General features: G+C 41.8%; 2 protein-coding genes across 8 annotated transcripts; one reads left to right on the top strand and one right to left on the bottom strand.

Annotated features, from left to right (window-relative positions):
• Positions 1-335: 335 nt before the first annotated feature.
• On the bottom strand, positions 336-7,418 carry RPS7 (ribosomal protein S7). Of its 4 annotated transcripts, none has more exons than XM_046939141.1 (7): positions 6,999-7,418; positions 6,718-6,847; positions 6,223-6,294; positions 4,581-4,724; positions 2,902-2,966; positions 1,048-1,198; positions 336-451 (listed from the first exon to the last, which is right to left on the bottom strand). In XM_046939141.1, the coding sequence occupies exons 2-7, from the start codon at positions 6,790-6,792 to the stop codon at positions 374-376; spliced, it is 585 nt and encodes a 194-aa protein (XP_046795097.1). In that variant the 5' UTR covers positions 6,793-6,847; positions 6,999-7,418; the 3' UTR covers positions 336-373. The 4 variants fall into 4 exon arrangements, with proteins under 4 accessions (XP_046795097.1, XP_004940572.1, XP_046795096.1 ...); XM_004940515.4 differs by having other exon boundaries at positions 6,718-6,799; XM_046939140.1 differs by having other exon boundaries at positions 7,393-7,418.
• Positions 7,419-12,982: 5,564 nt separating this feature from the next.
• RNASEH1 (ribonuclease H1) lies at positions 12,983-19,067 on the top strand. 4 transcript variants are annotated; one of them, XM_046938503.1, is made up of 9 exons: positions 12,983-13,017; positions 13,137-13,195; positions 13,280-13,404; positions 14,032-14,226; positions 14,820-14,919; positions 15,391-15,445; positions 16,519-16,603; positions 17,525-17,649; positions 18,576-19,067. In XM_046938503.1, exons 2-9 carry the CDS (start codon positions 13,146-13,148, stop codon positions 18,660-18,662), a joined length of 822 nt encoding a protein of 273 aa, XP_046794459.1. In that variant the 5' UTR covers positions 12,983-13,017; positions 13,137-13,145; the 3' UTR covers positions 18,663-19,067. The 4 variants fall into 4 exon arrangements, with proteins under 4 accessions (XP_046794459.1, XP_046794461.1, XP_046794460.1 ...); XM_046938505.1 differs by having other exon boundaries at positions 12,983-13,054; XM_046938504.1 differs by having other exon boundaries at positions 12,983-13,054; positions 14,002-14,226.
• The last annotated feature ends 866 nt before the right edge of the window (positions 19,068-19,933 follow it).

The following is a 19,933-nucleotide window of genomic DNA, read 5'->3' as shown; positions in this document are numbered from 1 at the left end:
ACATCAGGAACATATGAATCTCCAACTGACAGTCTTACACGAAAAACTCAGGAGTACAACTACTCTAAGGTAGGTCTTCACATTCTCTCCAAGAAAGTGAGTATTGACATTTTTCTTTATGTTTTTCTAAACTGATTCTCTGTGCAGACTAGACTCTTTCCTCCACAGTAGTGCTTTGACAGTGTCAAGAATAACCTAAAAAGGTCATGGGAAAACACTGGCAACTTAGTACTTTGGTACACAAACGCTATTCATTCTGAAAGTAGAGAAGTCCCATGAACCAGTTAATTCCCACCTAGGTTCATGGAACTGGAACTTTAAATGAGATTACTCTGTTATATGAACAGTTGTTTATTCAGCCATCTTTTGTACTTTACAGCTGGAATTCTGGAAACTCAAACACCACATCTTTGCCTGTGAGCTTCTTGTAGACACCAGAAAATGTTTCCACCTGTGAAGACAGACAATCTTGTTTATATACACTGCATAGAAAGATAAAAATCAATGTTAACATAGTTTAGATACTACATCTTTTGCCCACTGTACCATCACTATGAAGTGAATTCACAGGCTGATTATTTTCTTTCTCTATTTCTATTTTCAGATGAAGGTAACTGAGCATTTACATAGAAGACAAAATTCTCTAAAAATATTTACAGTCTCCTTGATTTGGAAGCAATGGAGATCCATGCAGTTAAGTTACCCTAAATGTGTTCCCACAAAAACAGAAAAAATAAAAAAAGCAAAGTGAGTGGGAGCTTCAGGTTGTACAAAGCAAATCTGTTAAAGATCAAAACTGGACTCTCCACTCTAAAACAAATGCATGATGAAACCAATATAGCTACTTTGCAATCAGGTTTTGGCAAGCTGAGCTAGACCTTCCATTGAAAACTGCCTTGCCAGATCTTTAGTATCTTATTCCAGTGCCAAAAAAGAATATCTCCATTGTCACTAGCCCTAAAGCAGTCTTTTGCTGTATTACTTAATAGAATTAGCCAAATCAGAATGCCACCACTCCATCCCGCATAGTAATGTAAATTTGTTTACCTTGTGTTCAACATTATTCTGTTGTGCTTTGTCCAAATGGACTTTTATGAGCCTGCTGCCATCCAGTTTTACACGGATTCTCTTGCCCACAATTTCACTTGGGAAGACCAGATCTTCAAGAATGGCATCGTGCACTGCAGTAAGCGTACGGCTGAAATACCACATTTGTATGATTAAAATATGTCCTTCGGCCAAATTATCTTGTCTGCTAAATTTTCTAGTCAGCCAATGCTTCAACCTTCCCTACTATGCCTCCGCTGAAAATTCAGTGAAGTGCTGTTTTTGTTTGTTTAATAAATACTGCAATGGTGACAATTTCATCTCTTCACAGGTCATAGGAAAAGAATAAAAGCTAAACTTCTGCAAGCTGCGTAGGCCTTAACAAGAGCATGAGGAAAAAAAATAAGTAGACAGGTTTTTGACCTATGAGATCATATATTGCTCTGCCAAAGAACACTGAAGCAGTCTAACTCTACACATCTAAGGAATATTTTATGTACTTCAGAACTAAGTTGTCCCATGTGCAATTTTGCCAGACATTCACCAGAAGAGTTTATATGCTTGCATACTTAAACTACACATAACACATTCATAGCAGAGACAGTTTTGAAAACACTGCTTTTTCCATCTTCCTAAAGCTAAGTGATCTACAGTGTATTATGGGAAAAATCTAGTTGGTAAGTTTAGCCCTTGCTTAGAAAATATGGATTATACTTTTGTTCTTTCCTTGAACTGTCTGAAAGTGAGCCAAAATTAGAAAAAATGACTCCAGGTCATTTTGTTTATAAGTAGATGACTAATAGAATTACAAGCTTTCCTATCCGTGGTTTCAAGGCAGTATCACTAATAACAAAGACCTATGTCTACAACTGTATTTCAAACTTCCAGAAATTAGCATAGATATGAGAAGACATACATCCATCAAGTTTCTGTAATTTGTAATACACATATCACAGTTTTACTACCCTATTAGTCTGACCTAGTATCAGGCTATGAAAGGACAGACATTGAACCATAGAATTCTCTTTCCCTCTTGCTAAGTACAGCAGCATGCTGATTGGGTACGTAGATACAACTTCTCTAGCAGTTGTGCAACACAAGTTATAAGGTAACAGAAGGAAAGTCTTCCAAGGGCAGGACTGCAGGTACGTAAGTTAATATGAAATTGCAACTTTAAAATCTTTGCCAAAACACAGTTTAGGCCGGGCACAAGCATAACACCAAGACTGAGAGAAGTTACAGGATCATGCTACCTGGGCTACATGCTGACAAAGTGAGATACAGCACAGCCAAGACAAGGCACTGACACACTAGCATCGTGTATCTAGCAATACCTCAGGGAGATCAAACAAGCAGGGATGCCATTTAATGCAAGTCACTTATACTACTGCTGTTGAACTTGCATCCAGGGAGAACTACTTCAAGCATGACAGCCCTGCCTTTTGTACAGTCTACCATGCAACTATTCATACGGTTTTAAAAAAAGTCATAAAAATTCTTGTCAGGACACTGTGCTAACAGAGGCAGCTAGACAGGTCACCTAAGCCACTATTCTGAAGTCACTACTGCTAGCTACAAACTGGCTAGAGCTTTATTGAGAAATACAGATGAAGGGTTTTTTTTTTCCTAAGAAAAGCAATACACTGCCCAAAGACTGTCTATTTACTGCACCCTTTAGCAGAGAAGTGACAAATACTACTTCAGCACTATCAAGCAATAAGAAGGACGAAACCACCAATCATTTAAGTCATTTCTCAAAAAAAAAAAAAAGAATAAATTAAACTAGATGTTACTTGAATGAGCTACCAAGTTCTGAATGAAGGCTGACATTCTGCACTAATCTAATTTACTTACCTCCTGGGACGTTTTTGCTTGTTTTTTGTGCGACTTTTTCTCGTTGGCTTGGGCAGAATCCTTCTCTGTTAAAGAAAAAAAAAAAAAAGATGCAACTTCGTAGTATGCAGCATTTACACTACCATGCTCCATTTGTTTTTGTTTTTTTTTTTTAAAGAAACAGGCACAAATCACCAAAAAAAATGGACACTTGAGTATGCCCAAGGCTACATCAGCATTAGAAATTGTTATTACTTGCTGAAATACTGGTATTACTTTATTTCTCATCAATACATGAGAAATTATTTTAGTGCTCTGAAATAGCAGATTCATATTTCATTACCCCCACCTCCCATGAATACAGCAAGGGTAGCTTATTAAAAAACATTAGTAATCTAAACATGCTGCAGCCTACTCTAGGGAACCTGCTTTAGCTGGGGGGATTGGACTAGATGATTTCCAGAAATCCCTTCCAACCCCTATGATTCTGTGATTCTATTTTTTAGTCAAGGAATAGAAACCAAAGTTTCTCCTGGATTGAGGTTACTCCTCCTGCTTCAAACTAAACGCTAGCTAAATCCCACATACAGGTAGAGGACATCTTAGACAGAAGCACAAGCATGAATTGTGCAATATATTATACAGTCCCCTGATTTAAAAGTACTCTGATCCAAGAGCAGCACCTACAGATATTTATAGCAGCTTAGGTTAGCAAAAATTATTCTGTACTTCCCTATCTTCAAGAGTAGATATTTTAAAACCCTGAGCTGTACATGCACTTGAAGCCACCTGCAGCATTTTCCAGCAACACATTACAGCTTCTCCATGACTGTATTCATGGGGTGGTACTATAATCCATACTGTTGCCATGTTCGAAAACATTTCAGCAGAACTGCACGCTGCCTTTTACAACACAGACTGCTTTGGTGACAGTGAGCCAGAAGCACTCCATGAGAAAAAGTCTTCTTCAAACAAAGATTCAGGGTCAGGTAATCTGGCTGTCTTGAAGTTACATTACAAAGAATTTTTGCTGAAGAGATGCAGCCTAACAAGTAGTTAACTGTCCACTCTTCAGACAGATTTCTAAGTCTGTTTTCCCCTTAGTACTCCCCAAAGATCCATCCATCACCTTTTGTGGCATAGCTTCTTCCATAAATTCAGAACTGAGATTAAGTCACATGATTCAGATCTTCTTTCTCTCCCATTAACCTGAATGTTAAGTGCTTAGCTTACATAACTGTAGTAAGGCTACTCTTAGAATTAGCTCTATTTTAAAGCTTTGCTTCTCAAACCTCTAAAGGAGTACAACAGGCCAGAACAAGAAGGTTAGGTCATCTTCCTCAAAAAAAAAAAAAACTTCACATTTCACAAAAAAAAGCTTATCTAGCCTTGGCTGTTAGCAGTAATCATTTCAGTTTACATTTACAGAGGGACTACGCTACATTTATTGCTAGTACAAAAATACACATTGTATTGCTGTTATCTTGAATGGACAAAACAAGCAGGGTAGTGGAACAGTGTAAGAGATTATCCAGAGACACTGTGGAATCTCAGTCTTTGGATGTTTTCAAGACTTCTCTAGACAAAACCATGGCTGACCTGACCGAACACTGACAACAGTCCTGCCTTGTGCAGGAGACTGGACTACATCACCTCTAGGGATCCCTTCAAATCAACACTCCCATGACTGGTGTTTTTACCTGAGCAATGAACACCACATGCTTTCCACTGAATTTCTTCTCCAGCTCTCGAACTAGCCGCACCTGAATCTTCTGGAAAGATTTCAGCTGAGGAACTGGTACGAAGATAATGATGGCTTTCCTGCCACCACCTACTTCAATTTCCTGAAACAGAAGTAGAAGCTAAACATCATCTAGGGATTGAGAAGAAACATTCACTTTGATCATGAATACCCTGAACACGGACATTTGATAACTTTGCTTACAACTTTCTAAGAGCACCAGGAGGTACCTATTTTAATGCATGTAAGAGCAAGAATTAAACAGAAAACCCTCTGTCAGAGCACTTGTTGTAAGAATATGCATTACAGCAAAACAAGGTGAGACTCACGAGTGAAAATTCTAACCATACTGAATGCTTACCATCACATCTGAAACGTTACTCACATGCTGATACCAAGTTGCAAGATTCGCTTCTAATGCAGATAAAGATTACAGCAATAACTGTTGTGTTTTGAGTAACTACTTCATGGCAGTCACCTTCTACCTATTATTTGACAAGGCCTGCATCACTACTCAAAACACTTCCTCGTCACCTCCAATTAACAGGCTTGCATCATACCTACACAGATTATTCTTCTCCTCTTTTTTTTTCTTCAGCAGTTGTCGAAAAGGCAAGGAAATTGCATTATTTTACACGGCACTTCTCCCATGAACCTAACCACAGGGACATGTGGTTCTTCAACAGGGCAGAAAGCTGAGTTGTGTTTCACCAGCTGTGCTCCCACATAAGCTAATTCAGATGCCCACAAAGTGTCTCCATAAGACCATGTAGCTAGAATAAGCTTGGTAAATTAAAACATTGTTTAAAAACTCACTACAGACAGTACACACTACTGTACTTCAGCAGCAGAACAGCTCTTCTGAAGGGCCACTTCAATGAAGTGAACTCATATACCAAGCTGACCACTGCATTCTCACACCCTAACTCAACTCCGTGATGTTTCTGCCTTTGCAAATATATATCAGTGGGCTTGGACAAGAAAAAAAAGCAGCCTGCCTAACTCTGGCTACAGCAATTAGCTTCAGAAGTTCCATCCAGTCTCCCTGCCTGACAAATTCTCTATATTTTCTTCCTACTCTAAGGATTCAATTGGCTCTACAAACCAAACTTTAAGCAAAACCAATCTACATCAAGTCAGCCTACTACACTGACCCACCTCTGATCTATTGTCTGTTGTCTAAAAGAGCATTTACTACAAGCTAACTTTACCAGAATTATTATTGTTTATGCCCCTGACCAACATGAGGTATGTCAAACATACCTACTAAGCAGACATCTACACAAAAAAGCCAGTTTCAGGTCTCAAGTCCAGGTTGCAGAGATGCAACATAAATTACTGATTCTAAACATGCTGACTTAAAACATCAAACTGTCATTCAAGTTCTAGTGACTTTTCAAACCAAGTCCTAAGCAAGAAGTTATCACAAGATGCTATGTTTTAATACCAAATGTGAGAAGATATGCTACAACAGCACATAGTAAAGCAATCATAGGCCATGTATAACAAAAAGCACCATTCAACAAGCATGATAACATCTGCAAAAATTAACACAGACAGCAAGCTGCTAAGCAATTCTTTGCCAAGAACACCTGGCCTACCTTAGCTGCTGTGATGTTCAACTCCCGCAGCTGAGCCTTTAAGTCAGAGTTCATCTCCAACTCCAGGAGAGCCTAGAGAAAACAAAGTCGCAGAAAAATCCATTCAGTTCAATTCATAAATAACCCTTGAGAATAAAGCGTGTTCACAGTGACGTAGTGCAACTATATATATTTTTAAACCAAATATTCTTTCCCTACAGACCACGGTGACAGATGCATAAAAACTCAACTGCTTGGAAACATGATCTAGTGGATGGCAACCCTGCCCATGGCAGGGGGATGGAACTGGATGGGCTTTAAGGTCCCCTTCAACCCAAGCCATTCTACAATACCTCATGATTCCAGGAACACAAAGCAGACTACCACTCAGGGTAGTAAGAGAAGAAATGCATTTAGACAGCATCACCCCTAAAGTTTAAGCTTTAAAGAGCTGTCAAAACACTAACTTGTCAATCTGCACTGGCTTACTGAACAACAGAAGGAAAACACACATACCTGGGATATACCAGACTCGAACTCATCTGGCTTTTCACCATTAGGCTTCACAATCTTTGCACTTGAGCTGAACATGGCCTTTCTGCAATGCAAAAGAACGTCTCAATTGCCACTGGGAACGTGTCCTCTGCTACAAGTACAGTAATATACTGGATTTCAGCCACATGCTTTAAAGTGAAACCAAGGACAATCTCAGGGGCCATGCAGATCCCGCACAACACTCCAGGGTAAAATGACCGCTGCAAGGCCAAAACCGGACGGGTAAGAAAGGGCCGACCCACCGCGGCACTCCGCGTGTGCTCTACGCTCCAGCAAGGTCCCAGCAGCGGGCCGGCCGCTCACGGAGCCCACGTGTCGCCGAGCAGGGCGTCCTTCCCGGCACCGAGGATCCGCACCTCAGCCCCAGCTCCCTGGTCCAGCCCTGCGGCCTACAGCTCCGCAACCGCGGCCTCCTTCAGGGCGCGACCAGGGGAGAGAGGCGGAGAACCCCGGCAGTTCCCTTCCCCCAGATCCCGGAGCCCCGCGACCATCGGGCCTCAGGCAGGCGGTAATCGGAGACATCCCCCTCCGACGGGGCTCCGGGACGCGCCACTCGGCAGCCGGCGCCGTATTACTGCGGCGGAAGGGTAAAAAGAACCGCCGGCGCCCAGGCCCGAGAGAGGCCCGAGCACCTACCTCGCTCAGCGCCGGCCTAGGAAGAGGGAGAGCTCTCGCGAGAGCGCCTCAGATCGCGGCCCGGGAAAGCGCTCACCCCACCCACCGCAGGCTGAAGCCGAAGCAGGAAGTAGGGCAGAGAGGATCGTTACGCGCCTTGCAGATTCTGAGTGACTTCCGGCACCGCGACGCCGCAGAGGGCTCTCCAAGTACTGGCGCGGCGCCTGCGGATGAACTCATCACCAGCTGCCGGACAGCAAGGAGTGGAAGGAGCATTGGTATCGCGCGTGCGCAGCGGTTGAGGCAGCAGGGTGGAGTTACGTCTTGCGGTGGCGGTATAGGCGGCTGGTCTTTCCCACTTCTTTCGTGGGGTTTCTCCATGTTGAAAGCGGGGAAGAAGACGGAATGAGAACCCGTTCCGCTCTGTCTTTCGCCGTTCACCCATGATCAGAGAATCACAGAATGGCCCAGATTGGAAGAGACCTCAAGGATCATGAATCTCCAACCCCCCCGCTACAGGCAGGGCCACCAACCTCCACGTTTAATACTAGACCAGCCCGCCCAGGGCCCCATCCAACCTGGTCTTGAACACCTCCACTGTCGGAGTGCCCACAGCCTAAATGATGTTCAGCCCTCAGCCGAGGGAGGATATCCATGCTGGGTCTCTGTGCTTGGGTGTACTTAGCATAGGAATAACGTGTGAGTTGACTGCTGTGTTCAGGTGCTACCTCAGGATATCAGTCCTGGGCTCTGTATTCTCTCATCACTGGAAGCACTTTTATATATCATAATAACACAAAGGCAGCACTACTGTGTTTCAGTTACAGGTTGCTAAAAACAGAACCACAGAATACCCCGAGTTCAGAGGGACCCACAAGCATCACTGAATCCACCTCCTGGCTCCACACAGGACCACCAAAAAATTCTAACCCTGTGCCTAAAAGCAGTGCCCAAATGCTCCTTAAACAGGCTTGTGGGTGCGCCCACTGCCCTGGAGAGCCTGTTCCATGTCCACCATCCTCTCTGGTGATGAACCTTTTCCTAACACCCAGCTTGACCTTCCCACGCTATCAGCTGGCTTTTCTCCCCACAACAGCAAACAGCATCTCTGTGGTCTTCCCATGTCACCTGACTTTGCTTCCTGTGGCCATACATACACATTCTTTTCCCACCTAAGCTCCAAAACAAGATCCCTGCTCAATCAAGCCAACCTTTTGGACCACCTGCATGAGTTCTGATATTTTGAAATTGCCTGCTCCCATGCTCTCAACAGGTAGTACTTAAAAAATGACCAGCACTCCTGACCCTGAATGCCTTCAAAAGCAGTTTCCCTGGGGACCTTGCTAACTAGTTCCCTGAGCAGCCTGAAATCTGCTTTCCCCAAATGCAGGGTTGAAGTTGTGGTGACAGTTTTCCACCCATCACCATAGATTTTAGGCTAGACTACTTCATGGTCAATACGGCCATGAAATAAAGCCACCAATCATCACTTCATCCACAAGACCTTCTCTGCTTACAAACGACAAATCTAGGAGTGCACGTTTCCTAGTTGGCTGCCTTTTTACCTGTATCAGGAAGGTTTAGGAATCTCCTGGACCTGTTTGCCTGAGCTGTGTGGTATTCCCAATTAGTGTCTGGCAGGTTGAAGTCACCTAAAAGGACAGGACATCAAATCCAAAGATATCTCTTAGCACACTCCCACAGCATCCACTTGAGAAAGGTCTGTCTCAAACAAACTGCAGTCTGCTCTTGACTTGCATGTTGATTCATGTGAAAGTGCCTGGCTGTGCACCTGAAATGAAGCTGAGACCTTACATTATGGCACCTGAGTATCCCTAAGTATGATCCCACTCACAACAGTTCCCTGTTGTCAAATTTAGACAGGTTCACTACTAAGGGAAAGTCCCACACTGAGGTAGGTGTGCAACTTACAGGAGTGTGGGTTGGAGCACTGGTTCAATGCTCAGATTCCATGAATAGCCCTAACAACAGACAATTTTAACTTGTAATATCACATTCACTATCACTATATCATCTATTTACTTAAGTAAATTCTGGTAGTGAGTGATGAGCTCCTGTTGTAAACAAAACATTGCCAAGAATCCTCTCAGTCTCATCATCCAAAGCTTCAGCAGAAGACAGCCTATCATATTTTCTAACATTCCTAAGCTTTTTGCTAAACTTATAATAGTCAGAAGATCAGATCTCTCAGCTACCATTTTTCCTTGCACTCTTTATTCCTTGCATGAATTCACAGAATGGGAAAAAATGCCCAACTCATACGTTCACAGTTAGTATTTGTAGAGACGTGAAATTATTTAAACAGCAATAATGAGGATCTGATTGAAGAGTAGAAAGAGAAAGATAAGTGATTGTCTCAGCATTCCAGCAGTCCACGTTCCGATTATACTGGGAAATCCTTTATAAGAGGGAGAAAGAGTAGATAGTGTGTAAGTGGGTCAAAACTGGACTAATAAAGAAACAAAGCAGCAATGTGACTTTCTACATCTTCCTGTTTCCATCATATTAGTTCTACTGAACAGACCAGGATGCTACATATGAGAAATGAGAGAATAAGAGGCAAAGAGTTATTTCCTTTCTGCCACCCACTAATTAATGTGGTTTCCATGTCATGCAGATTCAGAATGGACAGGGAGAAGAAGTGGAAAGAATTAATTAGGTGTCTTACAAAAGAATTCCAAAAGCAAGAGGACAGGGTCTTATGATGCTATCCAAAAAATGATCAAATATATTAAACAAGAAATAGAATAGGAGGCAAGATTGCTCAAGGTCATAGCAAACTCTAAAATCAGAAACAAAACTGAATATATTACTAGTTCAATGGCATATATTCTTGTAAGGTGTACTAGATGAATTGATTACTCAATCACCTACCTTCCTAAAAGCTTAGTTTAGAATAGAAGATGCTTCCTTGATTCAGATCACATCAAATTTGCTTTAAAAGCTTCTGTAGTGAAGCATTTTTTTTTTAAATTTAAGTATGTAACTATGTTTCAAGCTAAAATATTTATCAAATTACATTAAAATGCTTAACTAATATATACAATTTATGCATTAAGGTGGGACAAACCAACTATCATTCACAGTGAGTTTCAGTAAAAATGTCATACTTAAGTGGTGTGTGTATTTTTATATACACGTATTTATTCTTTTTTTTGTTTGTTTGTTTGTTTGTTTTCTGCAGACTCTGTTATAAATACAGGAGTGGTTGCCAAGAAAATATGCTAATAAATGAATAAATCAAACAAATTTGGGTTGACTTATCCAGTGATAGGCAGCACTGTAAAAATGCCAGCTGCCACATGAGGAAAGAGGTCCAGCTGTCCTACTGCCACACTGCAACAGAGCTGAAGGTAGAACTGGCTGATCATACGTAGCTTCTGTTTTACCAAATGGGAGAAAAAGCAGTGAAGGTAATTTGTATGGTTCTAAGAGGACTTCAAAGTTATTTTTTTTTCTTTGAAACTCAACTCTGGATGTAAGTCATGACAGCAGAAGAGCTACTGTTCAGTCCTTGCCTGTAAACAGGATGCATGAATCTATCTGTTCAACCAAATAACCAATGAGTGTAATAGAAGGTCTTTTATTTCCCTGTCATTTGCTGCTGGCTGCTCTTTCATTATGTCCTGACCAAAGAAGACTACATATTACATGAATATGTAAACCTGTAGGGAATAAGAAATACATCTGCTGTAAAAATATATCATTAAAAAAAGAGAGAGAAAAAAAAAAAGAAAAAAAGCTATCCAAGAGCAATAAAATATAAATATCACAAACAAGAGGTTGTGAAGAAACCTGGAAGTTTCTCAGTGGAAAACGTTCAGAAATAATTCATGGAAATAATCTTGATCTGAGAAAATCAGAAGTATTCCGTAAGTAAGAATAACATGAAGTCTCATGATTTTTGTTGTTGTTGTTGTTGTAAGAAGCAGGAAAAATGCTGTAAATGTATTTTGATACCACTCTGACTAAATTGTTTTCGTATTCCCACGTCTGTCAAATGATGCATCAGATCTCACAGTACATGACACTGCTTGACATGAAGACACGAGACAGCAGGTTGTGGCTGAGCACTGTGTGGTACACGGCTCTGGGCAGCTGCAGGCAGCTCTGCTTCTCTAGAAGCCTCAATGAGGGGAACATGCACAGCTGCAAGTTCTTTTCTCTGTGACACTGTATTCCCTCTGTGCAGTGAGCCGTCACATTTCAAGTCAAGCTGGCAAGCACAAAAGGTCATGGAGCTGAAGAGAGGATGGGACATCTCTTCCCTGCTGACATACAGGGGATTTTTCAAAGCAGTTGTGTCCAATATATTGTGCTGTCAAGGGGGTGTTACTGATGCTCAACGTGTTAGCTTTTCTGCTTGGATAAGGTGGTTCTCATTATTTCAGAGGCCATCTCTGTATGCAGTTCAGATGGAAAGTGGGCCCTTGATTTAAATAGAAGGATGTGCTAATAGAACCAGTTTTATGACCGTCAGCTCTTATAAGTACCAAATAACAGGGCTGCTCTGAAAGTAATGCCTCCTATTTTATTATGTTGGCCCATGAGGGAGAAGCAGATGTTGGTGGTATGATAGTAAAGGTTCCTGACAACATTCTGCCCATGTTGTTGCTCTGCAACAAATGGTGGTAGAGGGATAGTCTGACAAAACAGTACCTGATTTGGAAGTGTGTATGAAGCAAAAGTGTGGAATTCCTCCATGTAGAAAAAGTTGCAACCACTGATGCTTGTTGATGTTTGCTGAACGTTTATGGAAATCAAATGGTGCATATGAGCATGGTGAGGCAGAAGGTGGTGCATTTCAGCAGTGATCTGAAAAACAGGCCACATTCTGGGCAGCCATGCAGATTTTTACATGCGTAGTATGCAGGGGGTTTTTTTCTAGCCAAGACTCTGATCTTTCACACAACTGCATGGGGTTTTACTTACTAGCAGAGCATGCTACCAAGCTCTTGTTTTTGGAGAAAGGGTCCAATACAGAGATTTAATCAGGCAGAAAGATGGTGTGATTCTCTCAAACTGCATAGGCAAAAACATCTTCAATGCTGCAAACGCCACTTTCCAAGCGGATGCTTGCGTTATCACAGCATCACAGACCAGCAAAGGTTGGCAGGGCCTTCTGGGCCCATTGTGCCTAACCCCTGCTCCAGCAGGAACTCACAGCAGGGAGCCCAGCATCAGGTCCAGGCAGCTTCTGAAGATCTCCGAGGAGGAGACCCGTCAGCCGCTTGGCAGCCTGAGCTGCTGCTCTGTCACCTGCACAGCACAGAATTGCTCCCAGTTTTCAGAGGGGACCTCCTGTGCTCCAATCTGTATCCATTGCCTCTTGTCCTGGCGCTGGGCACCTCTGAAACGAATCCAGCTCTGTCCTCTTTGCACCCTCCCTCAGGTATTTATGCACACTGTGAGATCCCCCTGAACTTTCCTTTCTCGAGACTGTACAGTCTCCCTATGCCCCACTTCCCAATAAGTTTGACCCCACTCGCGGCCCGTAGCGAGGCGCTCTCTCCTTCCCTGCTGCGGCAGCGTCGCATGCGCAGAACGGGGGTGTGGGTGCAGCCACTACGGCGCATGTGCGACCGGCTGCGACGCCTGCGCAGTGTCGAGCGGCGGCGGCGGCGGGTGTGCAGCCTGCCCGGGGCAGGGGCCGCGGGGCGGGGTAGGGGCGCGAATGGCGGCGGGGCTGCGCTATGTTGCGGTGGCTCGTCGCGCTCCTCAGCCACTCCTGTTTTGTCTCCAAGGGCGGCGGCATGTTCTACGCGGTGCGCAAGGGCCGGCAGACGGGTGTCTACCGCACCTGGTAAGGCCCGAGCGCGGCCTCGCCACCGGGGCTGCTCCGGGAAGCGCGCCGGGCCGGCCTCACTCCCCGCCCGCTGTGTTGCAGGGCGGAGTGCCAGCAGCAGGTGAACAGGTTCCCTTCCGCCAGCTTCAAGAAGTTCGCCACCGAGAAGGAAGCCTGGGCCTTCGTGGGCGCCGGGCCTCCGGACGGGCAGCAGTCAGCGCCCGCAGGTAGCGAGTCCTCAGTGCGGGGCGGCGGGAGGGAGGCAGGGAAGGAAGGAGGGAGGCAGGGAAGGAGGCCCGCGGGGCCACGTGCGCTGTGCTGCTTCCCGTCGGCTGCTGGTGCGGGAATGCCAACACCACCGGGGGTGTGTCTGCGCAAGAAAGAAGCATGAAGCATTTCCGTAGGCGTATGGATTTGCTTGTGCCGTGTCTGTTTGTATTTAAGGGCTGTTACGTGTGTCTGCTTTGAGCTAAGATAACTGGTGCACTTGGCTTTTTTTTTTTTTTTCCCCTAATTCTTTTTCAGGGTTAGTTTAACGGATGGGCGTTACTAATCAGTGAAAGCAAAACTCTTGTCTTTATCACAGAACGACTGAGGTTGGGAAAGATCTCTGAGATCACTTAGTCCAATTGTCTGCTCATCCCCACCGTGCTCAGCGCACCACCTCCTCAGGTGCCACATAGTGTCATAGAATATCCTGAGTTGGGAGGGGCCCATAAGGATCATTGAGTCCAGCGGCTGTTTCTCTTACCTTGAAAAGCTTTCTCCATCTACACGTTTCTTCTAGGATTTATTTTGAATAAAACTTGACCTTGTGTACGTAGGTGAACTTTCTTATTTTGTGTTTTTGGAAGAGACACACGGTGCTTCAGCTGTAGCACAGGAAAATGCTAGCCACAGAGAGGAGCCGGAGACAGATGTCTTGTGCTGCAATGCATGCAAAAGGCCGTATGAACAGTCTACAAATGAAGAACATACTGTAAAGCGTGCAAAACACGATGAAGAGCAGTCAACACCAGTAGTCAGTGAAGCTAAGTTTTCATATATGGGTAAGTTCTTTAGTTATTCCGTTAATTCATTTGAGTTATTTCTCCTCTTTCATATAAAACAGTGTAATTATTAGGAAGCTTTTAGGGAGGTTTGTGTATGACAACACCAGGCTGAGTGTAACCTGTCTTTTTCAAACTGAAACCTGAGCCACGATATGTTTTTTTTTCATATTATTTTTCAGTGTAACATTAATTAACTTTAACTGCTATCAAAGTATGGCTTGATTTGGTCTCTATATTTGTACTTTTACATGTGCCTAGATTACAAACTAGATTTAAGTGCAGATGTAGCTGGCAAGTTTTAACACTGACTGAGGAAGACGAGACTTATAGTGAGAATATGAAACTTGGCACAAAGATACATTGTGATCCTGACTGATCTGGGAGCAGTGAGAGGGTGAAGTTGCAGTGGGGCTTCTGGTGTTATGCATTACTAATTAAAATCAGTGATATCTCTAAATCATGGCATTTTGAAGGACTGTCCAAGGAGGGAAGTTTAGATATTAATCTATTAGCAGATGTTTCTTTCTGCTTGAAGAGTCTATGTTCATGAAGGAATCCTTGAATTTCTGCTTTTGCCAATTCTTTTGTAGGTGAATTTGCAGTTGTTTATACAGATGGTTGTTGCTCAGGTAATGGACGTAACAGGGCACGCGCTGGAATAGGTGTCTACTGGGGACCAGGCCACCCCTTGTAAGTAATTCACTGGGTTCTTTTTTAAGATAGATATGCTGATGTTTGTTTTGGGTGTGTTTCACCATGCCAGCCCCTTTTGAATGTGAAGCCCTGCTGTAGAAGCTCATGTTAATGACCGTGCTATTAGAGTAACAACTTACTGAGGAAAAACACAAATCAGCTTTTCTAGGAAGTAAGGATGTGGGAAAAAATGATTGGGAATAATATTTTTAAGTTGCTGAAGTGGATTCAAGGAATGCAGAAAATTAAAATAATTGTGTGTGTGTACAAAAGGCAGCAAAAGTAGCTGCATGTTGATGGCAGGTCCAGATATGGAAGTTGTGCTGTGTGGGTGGAAGTTAGACCTTAAATCTCCATTCATCCTTCTTTATAAAAAGAAAATCATCTCAGTTTATTTCTGATTCTAATGTGTAGTGAATGTACAGCACTGATAATTTTCAGTAACTACTGTTTGTTGTTTGTATATAGAAATATCAGTGAAAGACTTCCTGGACGGCAAACTAATCAAAGAGCTGAAATACACGTAAGTAGCATATGTCCTAAAATACTTCCATGTGTAGAAAGCATTATTATATACTCGAGTGTTTCAACTCTGGCCTTCAGAAACCAGTTATGGAGCTGTGAGGGAAGTACACAAAATACCAGGAGTTGTGACTTCAGACAAATTGTTTGCTTTAGGTTTTATTGTTCTTTGTTGCTTTCGAATAAGCAATAACTCCATCTTGAGAATTCCCAGATGTCATCAGGCCAAGCACAGATATTGAAAACTGCCTTGCATTAGGAAAGCCCTGTTCTCAAATCTTTGTATTTTTAATGTCTGTGTCTCAGACTTCAGGGAAAGGGCTACTTTTATTGTGGTTAAGAGGATGAGTGCCTTCTTACTGTGGTAGGGTCAGAATATCATCTTTCTTTGATTATACATAATAAATAATTCTAGGAGTAACTCTTGTAACTTTGGAAATAAACTCGTAACAGAAGATTTAGTCTTCCTTCTCACCTAATCTTAATTCTGGTTCTGCAGCTTCCCTGCACTGTGTCTTTGGAGATAAAATTAGGGGGGGGAAGCTGACCTGCTTAAAAATTGCAAGAAATTCATTTCAGTGAGGGACAAGCAGAGGTGATGGTGGTTTGTCAGAGGCCCGACTTGCTGCTGGAGAGCTTTTCTGTGCTAAGTTGAGGCCGTGCCACTTGTTCTTCTCTAATTATTATATTTCGTGGCTTCACTAAAGAATGACTGGAAACAGTTCCAAACAGTTGGAGCTGATAGGAATCTTTGCTCTCCGAAGTTACGGAGAAGATGCCTGGAAGCTGATGTGCTGTTAAGAGCCCTGGAGTGCTGAGTAAATGGGCAGAGAGCTGCTCCTGCATTGAAGAACTGAGCAACAGACTTTACTTTATTTAGCATGTGGGAAACTTAAGTTGCTCTCAGTCTTTCTGATACATCTCTGTTCTAAAAGATCTTTGTACTCACTGATGGAGAGACTACAGTACTATTCTTTGTAGTTCTTCTGTATTAACATCGGGTACTCTGCTGATATTTTAGTTACATGTTCAAAATACTGTACTGAACTGTGATTCTATTGAAATGTTCTTAAGGCAGCCTGCAAAGCAATTGAGCAAGCAAAGAGCCAAAATATCAAGAAATTAATTATCTACACTGACAGCAAGTTCACTATTAATGGTAAGTTGATTGTTTTAGAGTTCCTGATTCTTGAAGACGCTTTGAGACACGCTGAACACTGTTTTATTACGTAAGGCCTATAGAATGTACTGGGGTTTGTGGGGACTTCTTATATAAGGAAGAGAAGGTGTAACATAACTCAATTACTCAGGACTGCTTGCTGAAAAACTTGCAGAATATTGCAAGGATTACCTTCTGTCTGCATGAGATACAGTTAGAGACAAATTGCCAGTTGCCAGAGACAGTGAAGAATGACAGAAGTAAGTAAAGGATTTTTGTCTTAATATATCCAGGATGACACACACAGTCTAGAAAAAATATTGTTTGTGGGCCTTCTGTTACGGAAGTCCTCGAGACTACTCAGAATTTGGTGTAGTGACCTTGTAGTTTCATTTTGGTTTGTTTTGACTTCTTGGATTGGAAAAACTATCTGTACACATACGTGAGCTATATTTGAGTTTCCCTTCTTTCCACATATGGATGGCCAGAATGTTAGATCTTGTTCTCTAGAAATCTGCTTTTGTGTTCCTTCTCTGAAGTGTTCTGTTTAGCCAACAAAAATCTTAAAATATGTGGTCATCTGTTTCTCCTCTGTGCATTTACATCTTCAGTTTCTCAAAACAAATTTGTTCTAGTTTATTGTACAATCAAGCAAATCTTTAGCTTCAATTTCTTGAAGTTTGTGTCATAATTATGTGTGGAACGTGTATAAAACTGTAATCTTTAAATATCCATTCAGGAAAACACTGTTGGTAATGCAAGTAATAATGGGAAAATATATTCTTGTTTGGTCTTCAGGATTATTTTTTGTGATGCTTTTGCCTGTGACTTTGTATGGAATTAACGTATTGAAAGACTTTTTGACTTTTGAAACAGTTGTTCTTTCATAGCACGTTTTATGGTAATACTCCCTTTGCGTAGGTATTACGAGCTGGGTTGAAAACTGGAAAACAAATGGCTGGAGAACAAGTTCAGGAGGAAGCGTGATAAATAAAGAAGATTTTCAAAAACTTGATAGTCTATCAAAAGGCATAGAAATTCAGTGGGTGAGCACCTCATTTCTTCTTCCTAATGACATCCTAAATATTCTTGTAAACTCCTACCAAGTAGGACCATAGCAATGAATTTTATAGGGTATAAAGCTATACATCTATAAATACAATGAATCTGCTTGTTTTATTTAAAGCAAGTGAGATTATCACTTCAGTTTAAGCTAGTCTCCCGTAACCACTATTTGATCTGTTAAAATGCATGTTTGTTTTTTGTTTCTTGTTACTACTTAGAAACTGTCTAATAATTATTTCAATTTCTGAAAATGTAAGCTTGCAACATAATAGTGTCTTTTTGAGTTGTAACTCCTTGAGTTGCTTATCATAGCTTTTAATACACCGGCTCTTTTGTGTAACTTAATCATACGACTGCCTTTAAACCGGGAAAACTAAGATTATAGCTCCAAATAAACTTAACTCTGGTTTTCTGTACCTTAGTGTTTTTTTTCCAAGAAAACTGAGCACATAAGGATCTCTAATGTAAAGAAAACTGAAAAACCAGATATGTGAGTGCTGTGGTTACACAGCTATTGTTTTTAATGGCGTAGCATTCTGGGAAAAACTGGAGACTGAATGTCAGAGGGGTTTTTTCTTTCATCTGAGGGTAGGACTTCTGAGTTAGTAAATAAGTGTTAGTGCTGTTTTCTGCCTCTTTTCTTTTTTTTAAGGCTCAGTTAGGTGCTCCTTAGCCAGCTTGCCACTTTTCATAAAGATGGTTTCTGCAATCTGTTAGTCCAGTTCTTGCTCTTTGAAGAGAGGTTACAGGCATTACTGGGAAGAACATGTAAGGACTTCATGTGAGCTCCATTAAGGAGCTGCTACTGTGCTATGAATGGAAGGGCATTATGTGCTCAGGTTTCACGTATGTGCTCTTTTTCTTGATTTCTTTCATGTCTAACACTCCTGCACTTTTGTCCTAACAGATGCATATTCCTGGTCATGCTGGTTTCCAAGGAAACGAGGAAGCTGACAGACTGGCAAGAGAAGGCGCCAGTAAACAAAAGTTGTGACACACTGGGACTAGAGACTGTTGCAGCTGAAGGAAAAGGATTAATGTAGCAGTGACAGTTTGAACTGCTGTTGCTTCAGAGTTGAACTTTGAACCGTGCTTATTTCTAGCTCAAAGTGCTAAATTTATAACAACCTTCTGGGGAGAAAAATGCATTTTCATCTATGCTGTTTGTTTTACAATCAAGTCAATATTTAGTTGCTGATAAACTGTTTGCTTTTTTCCTTCATCTTGCTGAAGTGCTGATCTTGCTGAAGTGCTGCTGTCAGTGTTTTTGAGCAGTCTCATAGACTTTGAATTCACCGTAAAGACGAACTTCAGAAGAAATGATACTAAATCTTTATCCTGTGTGTTCTCTTATTTCCTTCTTATGAAATAAATTATTATTATTTTTTTTTTGTATAGACGTATGTATTTATGGTGCAGAATTGTTGAGGGGGTGAAGTTGGTTGGACAATGTCATAGGTCAATGACGTGGCATGGATATGTTCGTTAATAAGCTTTGGCATTCTGACAGTAGTATTGTCTGATGTCCCAAAGAAAATAATTGGCCATTTTATCTGAGGTAGAACTATGAGATCCAGAGAAGCTGATCATCCAGGTTGTCCAGCATTTGACTTCATTTTTTCTAGGCAATGATGAGATTAGTGGAATGGCTAACCTGCACTTGAATTAGAGAGTAAATACTGCTGTTCAACAAGTGTTATTTTGTATGTATCTATACAGGAAAGGGAAACATTTGCTACATTGTCTTTGTCAACTTTCTTGTAAGGCACCTGAATACTACTGAAGGGTAGTGCTTAAGTTAGAAGTCATTGAGTTGCTTTTTTTTTTTTATTTGTTAATGGCTGTAGGTTGTTGGAGCTGCTGAAGCCTGATTTCTTAATGGTTCTCATTCCTTTTAATATCCTTACTTGAGGCAAAGTGCATGCTTTTAGTTATTTAGTGTCACATGAATTGTGATGGAGCTAGGAAACTAGCTCGTCTGTTAACTAATAGATGAGGGAGATTTTGTTTTGTGTCATCCAAAATTGTATGGTAATTGCACCTGAAGGGATGAGGTAGTACACTGATAAAAATTAATTCCCTGGGTCTTGAATATGTATGTATATATACATACACATATGTACATCCCCACATATGTACATGTGTGTGCATGTATGTGTATATACATGTGTGCATATACACACATTTGCTAGGGCTGCTCTGGAAGTGATTCCTCCTATTTTATTGTGTTGGCCCACAATGTCAGAGATGGATGTTGGTGGTATG

Source organism: Gallus gallus, chromosome 3 (genome assembly GCF_016699485.2).
Source record: "Gallus gallus isolate bGalGal1 chromosome 3, bGalGal1.mat.broiler.GRCg7b, whole genome shotgun sequence".
Classification (NCBI taxonomy): Eukaryota; Metazoa; Chordata; class Aves; order Galliformes; family Phasianidae; genus Gallus; species Gallus gallus.
This window is presented reverse-complemented; position numbering and strand designations above follow the sequence as displayed.

What these genes read in the sequence shown, in the direction of transcription:
- RNASEH1 (NM_204998.2), top strand. Translation starts at nt 13,086, where the DNA reads ATGTTGCGGTGGCTCGTCGCGCTCCTCAGCCACTCCTGTTTTGTCTCC. An exon ending in GCAGCAGTCAGCGCCCGCAG is followed by an intron (nt 13,405 to 14,031) that starts GTAGCGAGTCCT and finishes TGTTTTTGGAAG; the next exon opens with AGACACACGGTGCTTCAGCT. An exon ending in AAGGCATAGAAATTCAGTGG is followed by an intron (nt 17,650 to 18,575) that starts GTGAGCACCTCA and finishes TTGTCCTAACAG; the next exon opens with ATGCATATTCCTGGTCATGC.
- RPS7 (XM_046939141.1), bottom strand. Translation starts at nt 6,792, where the DNA reads ATGTTCAGCTCAAGTGCAAAGATTGTGAAGCCTAATGGTGAAAAGCCA. An exon ending in TCGAGTCTGGTATATCCCAG is followed by an intron (nt 6,295 to 6,717) that starts GTATGTGTGTTT and finishes TGTTTTCTCTAG; the next exon opens with GCTCTCCTGGAGTTGGAGAT. An exon ending in AAGCAAAAACGTCCCAGGAG is followed by an intron (nt 1,199 to 2,901) that starts GTAAGTAAATTA and finishes GTGGTATTTCAG; the next exon opens with CCGTACGCTTACTGCAGTGC.